The sequence below is a fragment of the Sceloporus undulatus genome, chromosome 2, assembly GCF_019175285.1.
Source record: "Sceloporus undulatus isolate JIND9_A2432 ecotype Alabama chromosome 2, SceUnd_v1.1, whole genome shotgun sequence".
Classification (NCBI taxonomy): domain Eukaryota; kingdom Metazoa; phylum Chordata; class Lepidosauria; order Squamata; family Phrynosomatidae; genus Sceloporus; species Sceloporus undulatus.
Window position 1 is genome coordinate 104,277,664 of NC_056523.1, and position 14,388 is coordinate 104,292,051.

Below are 14,388 nucleotides of genomic sequence, written 5' to 3' on the forward strand. Positions count from 1 at the left end.
ACAAAGAAGATGTCTTCCTTGTCATTTGTGCTAGCTGGACAGGGGACAGATACCATCTGTATACCACTTTCAATGTGTTTTCCCGTAAGGCAGATGACTTAGACTTATAAGGAGGACATGACCATATATGATGCCATTCTGTATCTGAAATAACTGACTGTATATCCAACTCCCACCCTGTTTTATAGAAAGTACCCCTCCCATATGAGTTTTCAACCATCCAGTTATATAATGCAGCTGAAACTCCCTTCACTGTTGGACCTGGGACTGTACACATTCGTTCAAATATTGTCAGTGATCTAGGGATTTATCCTGACCATACTAGTTGGGACACAAAGGAGATAATTTGTTGAATTTGGAGCCAAGAGGGTCTAAGAGGCGACACCACATTTGAAATGCTTTCTGTATTTTTAGGTCTAGAATTCTGAAATAAGTCTTGTATAGTATAGATGCCCTTATCTTCCCATCATTTAAATTGTGTGAATTTATCTGGGCTAAAAAAGGAAGGGTGTAGTAAGAATGGTCTAATTGGGGAAGGGCTGGGAGCCATCAGATGGCACCATTTCCTCCAAACTGAAAGTGATGTCCAAAAAAAAAGGGGGGGGGGTTCTATGTTGTTTAGAGTTCTGGCTGAAATGTTAGGAAAAAAGGGCTGACCGATTGAGGTTTTTCTATACTTATTTCTAGTTCTACCCAAAGTGTAGAAGTAGATCTCTTAATGAGCTGGATAGCTTGGATTAACTGAAATGTTGCAAAATTGTATTCCAGGTTGGATATAGCAAGACCTCCATGCTTAGATTTCATATATCGTCATTTTTTTAGGAAATCGAATTGGTTTACTTGCAAATATAAAGTTGTCTGTTTGGTTTCTCCATGAAATAATATATGAACTAGGAGGGGACAGAGGAATCATTTGGAACAAAAACAAAAACTTGGGTAGAAGGTTCATTTTTAATAAAGCTATCTTACCCAACAATGACAGTGTGTATGTTTTCCAGAGTTTCAATTTAGATTTCATCCAATCTGTGAGTGGTTTATAATTCCGTGGGAGCAGTTGGAGTGGATCTTTTTGTAATTAATATACCTAAGTAAGTGAAACCCGATGGACAAAGATGGAAGCTTGTCAAACGTTGCCATTTCAATTGCTTATCTGAGGGGATATTAAGACAAAGTAGTTTGGATTTTTGTAAGTTGACTCTGAAGCCTGCTTTTATATCAGAGCAGTGGAAAACATGTCTTGAAGAAATATAAGAACATCATCTGCATAAAGATTTAACTTATGCTCCCGCATGCCATGGAGCCAACCATGAATTTTAGGATTATTCCTAATAGAATCAGCAAGGGGCTCTACTGCTAAGGCAAATAACACTGGTGACAGAGGGCACCCTTGTTTGGTGCCTCTGCAGAGATCTATCCTTGGAGATTCTTGCCTGTTTATATATATTGGTGCTGCTGACCCTATGTAAAGGTTTCTGACTAGAGCTGTGAACTGTGAACCAAAATTCATACCTTCCAGAACCCCAAAAAGATAAGGCCATTCTAATCTATCAAATGCCTTGAGGGCATCCAAAGATAACAATGAGAGTTGAGAATGTGAGTGATTAGCATCATATATGATGTTCAGTGGCATCAGCTAATCTTCGGCCTGCCATAAAACCAACCTGACTATCATGAATATAGTCAGTTATAAAGGTGTTAATCCTGTGAACTAGAAAACATGAAAGAAGCTTGGCATCTTGATTAATAAGTGAGATGGGCCTGAAATCCTTTACCATGGGATTAACTGCAGATGTTTTAGAAAGTAGAATGATTCTTGAGAGTTTCCCGCTAGGTGGTGGTAAAGAGAAATTCATTAAATAGTTTTACAAGGTGAGGGCATAGGTCCTCAGAAAGAATTTTATAGAATTCCCCCGTGAGCCCATCTGGGCCTGGTAATTTGCCCATTTTAAAATTTGCAATAGCTGATTTCACATCTTGTTCTGATATTGGATTATTAAGCATTTCTCTATGTGCAGCGCTCAATGTTTTAAGGTTCAGTGACCTAATGAAGTCCTGCATGACTGTTTCTTTGGGTAATTCAGAGATATATAGAGCAGTATAAAATTTTTGGAATTCTTCTGATATCACCTTTAGTTTGGTCAAAATGTTGCCCTCTTGTGTAGAAATGTTATGTATTCATTAAATAGTTCTTTTCTGCCCTTTATTTTGATAAGTTTAGCTAGAAGTTTAGAGTTCTTATTACTATATTCATAATAGTGGGCCTTTGTAGTTAGATCTAACTCCTCCAATTCAGCTCTTTTTTTTTTTGGATAGCTGAACAAAGGTGTCTGGATTTTGAAATGCTTTGTGAGACTGTGTAAGGGCTGCAATTTCTAATAAAAGAGTAGTTCTTTTAGCTTCCTTAATTTTCTTCTGTATTGCCCCTTCCTGAATCAGATGGCCCCTCAAAACTGCTTTGAGAGTATCCCAAAGCATTGCTTCTGTGGTTTCTTCTGTCTTATTTTCCACATAGAAGAATTGGATGGACTCCTGAATTTGTTCGCAAAATTGGGTATTTAGGAATAGCTTGGGACTAAAACGCCAAATTTTTGTTGGGCATGAATCTATATTTAATGTCCAGTTTAGTGTAATTGGTGCATGATCTGAATAAAGTATCGGCTCAATTGTGGTTTCATCTATGTGAGGCATGAGAGATTTATTCACAAAGAAATAATCATTTCTGGAATAAGACTGATGGTTTGGGGAATAATAGGTATAGTTCCATTCCAATGGGTGCAAAGTGCACAGGGATCGATTAAACCCATACTGTTGAGGCGCTTTAATGGTAAATGGGGAAGATTCTATTTCTTATTACTGGAGTGGTATTCGCGGTCAAGGGATGGCTTTAGAACAGCATTTCCATCTCCCCCTATTACTACATCCCTAGCTGATGTTGCATCTAAAGCATCCAAAAAAGTGAGCATAAATTCACGTTAGGGGCATAAAAATTACCCAAGGTGACCAATCAATCAGCAAGTACACCTTTGAGTATAATAAATCGACCCCTAGGGTCCCTCTTAATATCTTGGAGCTGGAATGGTGTAGATTTATCAAACACAATAGCTACTCCTCTTGCCTTCCCATTACCGCCGGCCACAAATTATTCTCTGAATCATGCTTCTGGGAAGACAGGCTTAGATCCCCTGTTATGTGTCTCCTGTATGAACAGGATGTTTGGGTGCATGGGAGTAATTTGTTTAAGGATTTTAAGCCCTGAACCTAGTCCTTTTACGTTAAATGAGACTATTTTGACACTATCCATTATAATTTTATAGCAGAAAAAGAAAAAGAAAGGTAATTCTTGTTTATGAACCTGTATGGGGTCTACTAGAGGTTATGCTAGCAGTCCCTTAGATACTTGTAGATGCCAAATTTCCCATAAATTCACAACTCTTGCGCTTTAAAATATAAAATATATAACATATAATCAGAAATGAATTTTAAAACCTTCTTCTTATAACAGCTTATTTTCTAATATTAATCCTTATGGAACCTAGTTCTCCCCATCTGTTTCCATAGTCATACAGACTGGCTTCTCAACAAATTGTCCAATTAATTGTCTGAATGATGGTACAGTGGAACTCTGAAGGCTACTATGCCTTCATCTTTTTTTCTTAACAAAATACTCAGAGGTTATAAGTGTTGGTAATGGTTCTGAGGAGTGACTGGCAGGTAATAGAGAGTTGATTGTTGCTGTAGCTACAGTTGCTGATTGTAGCTCAGCTTTAACTTAATTTACTCAAAATAACTTGTTGTTCCTCAGGCGAAAGAGTGCCAAACATCTGCACCAGTTCTTCTTCCTTTTCCTCTTCCTCTATAAAGTCAACCAGTTTATGTGTCTTCCTAATAAATGGGTCAGAGATGTTGTCTCTCTGGCTTACTTCTTTTTCTGTCTCTGGAGTCTTTGAACAGCTTGTAGTGGAGAGAGTTGCTACTTGAGGTTGTGTTCCTTAAGAGTTGTAGTCGCCTCTCCCTTGAGCTTGGTTCTCTTTTGAAATTTTATCAATGGTTGTATTTTATTGTTGCAGAACACATGCAGAGGAGTGATTGAAAATCTTGTCAACCATCTCCTTTTTTTCAAGATCAGTTCTGGAAAGGTAGTGTGTCTGAATGTCAGTATTACTCTAACACATCCAAGCCAGCTGGGTAACCAGAAAATTTCTGTTAATTCATTAATATGAACCTTGCATTGAAGAAGTCGAGAGAGAGAATGGAGAACTTCCAGCTTGTTGTGCCACCTCCCTTCATGTTGTGCCACCTCTCATGTTTTTTTGACCATCACAGTATCTGCTCTTAGGAACTCATTAGCTATGTGCCCATGGAAGGGTTTGCTTTGGTTCATAACGGGAGAAATGTGGCATAAAAATTAAATAAGTAAAATAAATTTTGGTTTTGGGGGGGTTTCGGGCTATGTAGCCATGTTCTAGAAAATTTTCTTCCTGACGTTTTGCCAGCATCTGTGGCTGGTATCTTCAGAGAATGCTTTGCCTGGAAAAAGTTGGGTGTATATATACTGTGTGAGCCTGGGAATGCAGGAGTGATTTGCATGTGTATTGTTCTGTGCTGATGACCAGCCTCAGCCTGGGAGGCTAATGCAAACGAGGATTAATGTCTGCTAATTGGTGATCATTATCTGCTGGGAAAGCCCCTCACTCTGAATGGTTTCCCATTTGCATTTCCTGAGTCCTTACTTTGCTATTCCTCAGGAAAGGTAGCCAAATTTTGTTCACTTTAAGGGTTTCTTCTTTCTGGTTGAAATTATCCAGATGTTTGTGGATTTCAGTGGCTTCCCTGTGCATCCTGACATGGTAGTGGTTGGCATGGTCCAGAATTTCAGTGTTTTCAAACAGGATTTTATGTCCAGGATGTTTTATGGCATGTTCTGCTACTGCTGATTTTTCTGGCTGGCCCAGTCTGCAGTTTAAAATAAATTTTAAAAAATATTAACCTTCTAACTGGTCCCCTCTCTCCGTCTGCCCCCAGTTTGCTTGTGTAAAATGAGCAACTTGCCTTGGTTCAACCAACATTGTAATGGCTCTTTTGAAATATATAAATATATCTGCTTAGAGTATGTTTTAGTAAGAAAGACGTTCATTTTCTTTTAATCCTGTCCCAATACTTCAGTCTCTCTGGATCTAATAAAGCTATACAATGGATTCTAAAATGTAGTCTGACTGTATTCATTCCAGTAGCTTTTTAACTCTTGAACATTTGATTGCTCTAGGGCTGATTGTTCAGTTTAAGGTGCAAGGAATTAAGAGCTGGTTGGAAGCCCATGGTCTGGATCATGTGTCAGTGCACATGAATATTTTAAAGATGTTTCTCCTCTATTCCTGAGATAAAGAGATGGCTGTGGTTTATGTTATTTTGATAGGGAGTTCAATGCTGGTAACTAGAGCAAGAGAATATCATCATCATCATCATCATCTGTATTTATATTCCACCTTTTCCCCAAGACTGGCACTCGCAAGGCATTACACATTTAAAAGATTGCAATTAAAAACATACAAAAGCCACATTTAACTGAATTGAAGCAGGAACTATATTAAAAACACACTCCATAAGATTTTAAACACAATAAACAATACAATTTTAAATAACACAACACTTAACAGCTCTTTTTCAATTCTAAAAGCCTGTCTGAATAGAAAAGGTTTGGACTACAGATGGAAAGACAGCAAGGAGGGAGCTATTCTAGCCTTCCCAGGGAGGAAGTTCCAAAGTACAAGTGAGGACAGTCACTGAGAAGACTCTAGTGTTCCCACCAAACCTACCGGTAAAGGTGACAGGACCATGAAAAGAGCCTTTCCTGCAGATCCCAGGGTTTGGACATGCTTACATTGGGAGATATAGGCTGGCAGATAGGCTGGACCAACGCTATGTATGGCTTTGTAGTTCATAACCAGCACTTTGAAGTGTGCCTGGAAACAAACTGGCAGCCTGTGTCGCTGTTGTAACAGGAGAGTTGTAACCAGCCCCAGTTAACATTGCATTTGCAGTACTTTGTACCAATTAAAGTTTCCGAACACTCTTCAAAGGGAGAACCACCACATAGAGCACATTACAGTAATCCTGATGGGCTATGACCAAGGCATATGTTGCTGTGGCCAGATCAAACATCTCTAGGAAAAGGCACAATTGTTGCACAAGCATTAAATGTGCAGAGGTACATCTGGCCACTTCAGAAACCTGAGCCTTCAGGTTCAAGGCTGAGTCCAGCATATATCCAAACTGCAAACTTGAGTCTTCAGGGGGAGTGTTATGTATCCCTATTCCCTCATCTGCCTTTTGACTGTCCAGGAGCACTTCTGTCTTGTCTGGATTGAGCTTCAGTTTGTTTGCCTTCATTCAGTTCATTGCTAATGCCAGATACCACTTCTTTGGAGTTAGGTGGATAAGAAGAATAGAATTGGGTCTCATCAGTGTTCTGGTGGCACTGACCCTTAAATCTCTGGACAACCTCTCCCATCAGTTTCATGAAGATGTTGAACATCATAGGGGACAGTACTGAGCCCTGAGGGACTTCCCAGACCAATGGCCAAAGAGTTGAACAGGAGTCTTTGAGCACCACCTTTTTGCTTTGCTCCTCCAGGAAGGAACAGAGCCACTGCAAAACAGTGCTCCCAAGTCCAATGCCAATGAGGCGGTTCAAAAGAAATCATTGTTGATGGTATTGAAAGCCACTAAGAGGTCCAGCAGAACTAACAGAGACATATATTCCCCTGTTTAGTTCCTGGCATACGAGGTCATCCACCAACACGTGTCCATTCCAAAACTAGACATGAAACCAGACTGAAATAGATCAAAAGAATGCATGTCATCCAGGTATCTCTGAACCTGGGGGCAACCAAACCATGCTGAAAAATGAAATATTGGATATTGGCCAATAGTTATCCATTATAGAAGGATCCAGGGGAGGTTCCCCCTCTCACAAAAAGCCTCACAAATTCCTCCTTTAAGCATGTTGGAACTCTGCCTTGTGCCAGTCCCCTTCTTGCCTTTTGAATGAACTAAGAAGGGCAAGGATCTAGTGGATATGTGGTTATCACCTCTCCTCTATATAAATCTTTTGCATAGTGAACGCCAGTGTGAAGTTCCCTGGATATTTCATAAAGATCAACTCCAATTGCCAGTGCTGTGAAATTACAATAAGTTTTGTGGTTTAATTCCCAGCTCTGATTCAAGTGTTTAGATGGCAGTCCTTTTGCCTCTGAAGATTTAATAAAGAAGAAGAAGGGTAATTTAGACTAGCATCAGTCCAGTGAGGTCATTGATTAACCTGTCAACTTCTCTCCAATAAATATCTGGTGAATCAGCGTGTGCCCTCAGTATGAACTTAGTTACATGCATCTTAAGAGCATTGTGCAGTACTGGAATTTGCTGTTGATGTCAACAACAAAATTGCAGCTTGAGGTTTCCTGGAACAATTGGTTGAATTACAGTCAGATAGAGATTGCCAAAATATATCTACTTTGCAGGCCATTAAACTGTCTGTGTAATCAGAAAAGTTAAATAATTTCTGAGCTTTTTTAAAAAAATGTATATTTTCATCCAAAGTAGTGATGAAATCATTCATAATGTAAAACAATGCTTAAACCTAGAAATATTTGCAAGGTATGGAAAGTTGTGTGTCTTAACAAAAAATTTTTAGACTAATCATTACAGCCATTGTCAAGAGCTGCTGTGCTGCGTTCCTGGCTCTCTCAAACTCTTCACTTTAAAAAACAACAACAACTATCTGTTTGTCTCTCTGTCTGTCTACAGATATTTAACACAGTTCCAGAAACACTGCAATCAAATTCTCAGCTGCTTTTATCTCGAAAGAGAAGTACAGATTCAAAACCACCATCATGCAGTGAGAGGCCCTTAACCCTCTTCCATACTATGCAACCCAGTGAAAAGCGTATGTATCTTAATCCTGTGTGAAACAGATGGTGTGGTAAAAATTGGGCAATGTGCAATACAGTGCACCCGTGCTTATGTGGGCACGCCATACACGGCTTTAACCTTGTGTGGAAGGCAAGCCCTGGAAGCAATAATGGTGTGCCTGTGGAGTGCACGGCCATTGTTTTAAACAGGGCTTGAACATACATGTTTTTCCTTTACACACAGTGGCGGTGATGTCCACAATAGATCCCCTGCTTATGGGAAGGGCTCACTGTAGTTGTAAAAATTTTACTGTGTCATTCCAGATTGTCTAGAAGACATTATCAACATTAGGCAAAATGACACACAAGGGCAATAATAGAACACTATTATTATTATTTTTATTTACGTTATTTATACCCCGCCCTTCAGCCCTAATGGCTCTCAGAGCGGCTTACAATAATTATTTTTAATAAGACGGTTCCCTGTCCTCAGGCTTACAATCTAAAAGACACGACACAAAAGGAGAAGGGAATGGTGGTGGGAAAGGGGATGAAGTCCAGTGGTTTTTCTCTCCCTCTGATGCCTGGACCAAGGCAGATGGACTAGAGGGAGGGCTCTTCTTCTTCAGGCTAGCCCTAGTGGAGCTGAGCCAGCCTATTCACTCCCTCGCGGGCTGAAGGATGGCAGTTATGGAGGGAGGAGCCTCTATCTTCAGGCTAACCCTGGTGGAGCTGGGCCAGCCTATTCACTCCCTCCCAGGCTGAAGGATGACAGTTATGGAGGAAGGAGACTCTATCTTCAGGCTAGCCCTGATGGAGCTGGGCCAGCCTATTCTCTCCCTCGCAGGCCGATGGGTGACAGTTATGGAGGGAGGAGCCTCTATCTTCAGGTTAGCCATGGTGGAGCTGGGCCAGCCTATTCTCTCCCTCGCAGGCTATGTTTTTAAAACCACCTCCCTACTGCCAACAGTCTCTCTAACATGTAGAACCATGATTCCTATCAACCCCACCAATATGATCAGTGTCTTGGGATGCGGTGGCTTAGTAGTTAAGATGCCAGTTTTGGTGATTGGAAGGTTGGCAGTTCAAGGTCCAAGTACTGCATGATGGGATGAGCTCCCATCACTATTCACAGCTCCTGCCAACCTAGCATTTCTAAAGCATGCAAATGCAAATAGATAAATAGGTACCACTTCAGTGCGAAGGTAACAATGTTCTGTGCAGTCATGCTGGCCACATGACCATGGACATGTCTTTGGACAATGCGGGCTCTTCGGCTTAGTAACGGATGAGCACTGCCCCGTACACTTGGTTACGACTAGACATTCATGTCAAGAGGAAACCTTTACCTTTTACCCTGCTTTCTCATACCTCCCTGCACCTATCACCATTTCAAGTGATTTGACTAATAAAGGCAGCCCAGAATTAAAAGAGAGCAACTTTGATATTGTTCTCTAACTGATGCCCTAAGCAAGTTCATGTCACTGATAAGTAAACTACCACTTTCAGAAACTGTAGCTATTGGCACTTTACATGTGCCGGCAACTTTATACAAGTCTTTTTTAAAAATATATATATTTTTTTACTTTTAACAACAAAATACAATAAAACAGTTTATACAAGTCTTGTGTCTCAATCAAGGCCCATTATTGCTTGTGAAACATGCCGAAGTAATTTGCATTCCCTGCAAGATAATTTTTGTGTTTATAAAAAAGCCAGCAAGCATTGAGCCAGACAAATAATAGATGTCAAACTTAATTACCATTAGAAGGTTGTGCCATTGGGATACTACTTCTGGTTTCTTTGTGTTTAGTGGTCTTTTCTCTTAGTTTATTGGGCTTTTTCTGTTCAACTTTAAAGATCTGAAACTTATGTAAGGATTGAGTTTCTTTTGTTTTAAAAAAAAGCCATCTCTGTTCAATCCATTCTATTTCTATGTATAACCCAGTCATTGTCAATCTTAGAAATCAAAACCTTTAGCCTTTTTAGCTGTAGGAGGTCTTACAATGTGAAGAACAACAGGTATTCTCAATCTTCCCCAATTTCAGGTCTTGATTCATTCTCAATTTATCAGTGAATCTCGATTCAACACTTGATGTGCACTTTTTATATAAAAAGGAAAGAACAGCTACCTGCTGGAACTTTTTTGTCAGTGCAGAAAAGATACATCTCTCTGGCTTGCTTGCTGTAATGATGTTAATTACTAGCCTATCTAGTGATAGCAATTTGCATTAAAAAACAAACAAACAAAAACATTAGCACTAAACCTAAAAAGAGATACTTTACAATGTGTCCAGTTTGGACATAGCAGGACTGTCAGCTGTACCATCAGTGTTGTGCTGTGGTTGTTTTATCATTAATATGTAAGTAGATGATTGTTGTCAAGTCTCAAGAATAAGATTTGTATGTTTCTCTAGACTTTATCACACGTGAGGAATTTCTCTTAATTTCTAATGAAAAGAAAGTGGGGCCAGAACACATTCATGTGAATTCACTAGTTCAGCTAATTTACGTGAATGCGAATTGCGATCGAACTGGCTTCTCATTGCCTGAATTTGCGTGTAGTGAGTTATCACACAATAACTTTAAACCCCATGATTGCATTCAGATTGCCATTGGATTATACTTCCAATTTCCCTTGTCTGATAAACTCCTTTGAAATGGGCTGGAAGGAGATGTTTCTGGACTTATGAGTTTGTTGAGTAATCCTTTTCTACCAATTAGTGCAGAAGACCCTTCATATGAAATGTGATAAATGCCATCTCTTTCTTTCTTAGTAACTAAATAAATGTCAATGCCCTGACAGCAGTTTATGTTGGCAATTTTTTCTTCCAGAGGAAAACAGGAACAGTATCATCAACTCCAGTCTGGAATCAGTCATATCATCATCAAACATCAACAGTTTCCTCCACTCCAACAGCACTCCTCAATCTAACATGAACTCAAGTGACCCTGACTTAGAAGTTGTTAAACCCAGCAGGCCAAACTCACTGTAAGTTCAGTTATGATTCCTTTCAGCTGACCCAGAGGTCTGTTTATTAGAAACAAAGCTCTCCACAGAGATTGTAGCTCCACAGTTTTTCTGTAGCATTAAAGTTAACCACAAGCTATGTGGTTTTGATTTTCAGACTCTGAACAGAGGGATGTAAATGACTTCATTGTATTTTGGGCTTCCCCCCCACCCCTACCTACCCCAAGCTTCTATTGTTCTGAACATATGGGTGAACTTTTTTTTTTACTATGTTGTTTTACACTCTTGCTTGCTCATTTGTGCTCATGTCTTGTGTTTATTGCGGGCTTTGCAGGAGTATTGTCCTGTTTCATTTGCTTCCAGAATCAGAGGAGAAAATTCCCATACTTTTGGCACAGTAGATTGCCAGCTAAATGTATGCCAGTTCTTCTGCTGTTTGTACGCTGGCAATATTCCAGTGAAATCATTTATCCTAAATTTTAGAGGAATGGTCTATGTTACTGAATTGTTCTCAGTCTCTCCTGGCTGAATACTCACATGTGTAACCAGCCTCCACTGTGGCCAAAATTTCCATCTTTTCCTTGGGCTCTGTTGTATCTGACAACCTTATCTAGCAGAACCTCCCTCATCCTGTCTTCCTTTTCATATAAATAAAATCTGTTATGGACTCTGACAGGAACCAGGGGTTACAAAGCAACTATAGATACCACTGAAAAGAACAGCTCCATACCTTGTCCCTGTTCCTCTGTATGAGTGTTGGTTTGTGAGTTTTCTTGGCCTTGCATCCCTCTGTCATTGGCAGCTACTGGAACACAGGTGGGCAGAGAAGCCCAACAGCTGATGGCATGATGGCTTATGTTTTGTAGTAGTGAACATAGCCCTGGGAAAGAGAGAAGGAGGAGACAAAAGCTGCTGCTTTTGGCATTAGTTATGTGTACTCTGTAACTTTGAATTATTCAAATGTGTGTGGCTAATGCATTGACTGGTTTACTTCTGACCAGTGCCCACATTATAAGCATCTGTGCTTCTAGAACTTTCATAGCTTACATTTTTGCCAAAGTGGTCTTGCTGTCACTCAGATGCCTGCCTTCTATTAAGGCATTTTCAAAGCTGAGAAGGGCATATAATGTTTGCTTATTGAAGTCTGAAACACTGAATTCTGCAGGGGTTTTGTGTGTGTAGATATATATATTTAGCAATTTATACCTTTCTCTCCCATGCTCAAACTGTACAGCAGGCAGTTCTTCTGAAAATATAAGAAATGAGTGAAGCACATTTAAAAGAAAAAGAAAAAGGAATTAGCAAGGTTGTATGCCTTAATTTTAGGCCCCACTGGCACTTTTGCACTGGAAGGAACTGGGAAGATTTGGTTTCCACCCCACCCCTCCTTCTGAATGCCTCCAGATGTAAGTGCCCGCTATAAATACCTTACTCAGGGTATTTAACCCCGGAACGCCATTGCAGTTCTTTAAACCGGTTTAAAAGGAAGAGTCCTCTGCTGTCAATCAAATTAGTTCTGCTTTTGTAAAAGGTGACTTTCTTGCAGTCATTGGCTAAGCGGATGAGGGCCTCCCCCCTCCTTTTTTAAAAAAAATCCGGCGGGCAGGGTGTGCAAATGCTGTCAAATTTAAAAACCTCCGGGACAAGTTCATATTTCGCAGAACCCAGGTTTTTTCAAAAGAGACGGCTTTTGCCCCGATTCTAAATGACCCGCGCTAACGGGCATTTGCCACAAAACGCTTTTGCATGCCTCGAAATGGATTGTGACAGATTTACAAACTGATTTTCCAGACTAACACAGCTAGGTCTTTGAATTAATCTTAACACTATATCTCTTAACTCTTTTGTAAAAATCTTTCACACTAGTACAGACATTCCTCAGGTAAAAAAACCTTGGACAGTGGCACTCCTTTTTATTAAGGCTTTTTAATGCCTGTACTACCCTTCCTTTTTCTTTATCCTTTGTTTAGCTGGAATTTTTTTAGCATTATTATTATTATTATTATTATTATTATTATTATTATTATTTATATAGTGTTGTAGATTTGCACAGCGCTGTACATAAAAAGCATTGGAAGGAGGACTGGAGAAACACCGACTTTGGTGTTGAGATGCAACAGAGTTTATGCAATAAAAAAAAAGCTTAATCTTGGAAAAAATGGAATTCTACTCTAGCTGATCCTACTGCAACTGTGCTTGCCTACTAAACAGTGGTAACCTCTAGAATCCCTTACAGCAGTGGTTCTCAAATGGTGGGGTGGGACCCTTGGGGGAGTGCAAGAGTTGCTCCATGGGAGAAGAGGTGGAAGACTTGGAGGCCCTGATTTCCCCCCTCCCCTCCTCTTCTCAAACCTTTTATGTCCTGGAGGGGAAGAGAAAAGTGAGGTGGATGTTTGAAGCAGCCACTTCTGCGTGAGGGAGGAGGAGAGAGGGGAAGTTTGCTGGATTGAATTCTCTGGAGTGGGGCCATCCAAGCCACCATTTCTTCTTCTCCCACCCAGTTCATGTGATGAGACTTCTGCTGCAGCCTCAACACTTTCTCTCACACATCCTCAGCACCTCTCTCAGTGTATGAGTGACTTTCTGTCACGCACTAATTCTCATACAAACTCAGTAATGCGCTTTTTATGTCTCATTTGGATATCTTCATTCACACACATCTTCCCACACAAATTCTCTCTCTCTCTCTCTCACACACACACACACACACAGTCATACTCTTCATCTTGTTTTTAATACATGCATATACACAAGAGAATGAATGTTTTTGTATGACTGTGTGTGTGAGAGAGAGAGTAAATGAGTATGTGAGTGAGTGAAAGAAAAAGGAATGAAAGAACACAACAGTGAGCACTATTTGTGAGCACTGGCTTATGTGAGTGTGGCTGTGTGTGACAGTATGGTGAGTATTGAATTTATTTAAATACACCTTCTACTTTGGACAATTTTATTTCCTTATAAAATGTTAAAATGTGCATATACATGAATGCAGAAACAAAAATACACACACTTAAAAAACAAAATATTTTTATTCACATATTGCATCAAGTGGGTACTGTATGTGCGCAATGTCTTCATGTAGACATTGAGAACAACTGCCTTACAGCAAAACAAAGTAAAGAGAAGACCAGATAAGCTTCTTCACCAACTATGGTCAGCATGTTAAAAAGCATAGATCTAGAAGTTTTGCCACCAAAATGAAAATCAAAAGAAAAGTGGTGAATGTTGAAAGAATGCATCCCTGGATGCAGTTTAGAAGAAGATTTCAGATGGTCTCTAGAAGATTCAAACTGTTTTTGTTTACTTATGCAAAGATTCCCTGATTTGGTTGTTTGATTTCACATGCATATTGTTATTGCTGAATAAATGTTTGTTGAAACATGTCAACCTGCTCTTCATTTTTGTAGTGTAGGAAACTGTAGAGATTATCACACGGGAGGCTTAGTGTCCTCCTTGTGTCTTTAAATCGGCTTTCAATTGTCCAAATCGTGCGATCAGAGTTCACACCCC

At 39.8% G+C, this 14,388-nt stretch overlaps 1 protein-coding gene across 8 annotated transcripts in view; it reads left to right on the top strand.

Moving 5' to 3' along the window:
• ARHGAP26 (Rho GTPase activating protein 26) overlaps positions 1 to 14,388 on the top strand; it is a 402,649-nt gene that overhangs the window by 289,394 nt on the left and 98,867 nt on the right. For all 8 annotated transcript variants that reach the window (XM_042450195.1, XM_042450199.1, XM_042450198.1 and 5 more), the window contains 2 exons: positions 7,804 to 7,942; positions 10,743 to 10,899. In XM_042450195.1, coding sequence (XP_042306129.1) covers positions 7,804 to 7,942; positions 10,743 to 10,899 — 296 coding nt within the window. The remainder of the gene's footprint in view (positions 1 to 7,803; positions 7,943 to 10,742; positions 10,900 to 14,388) is intronic.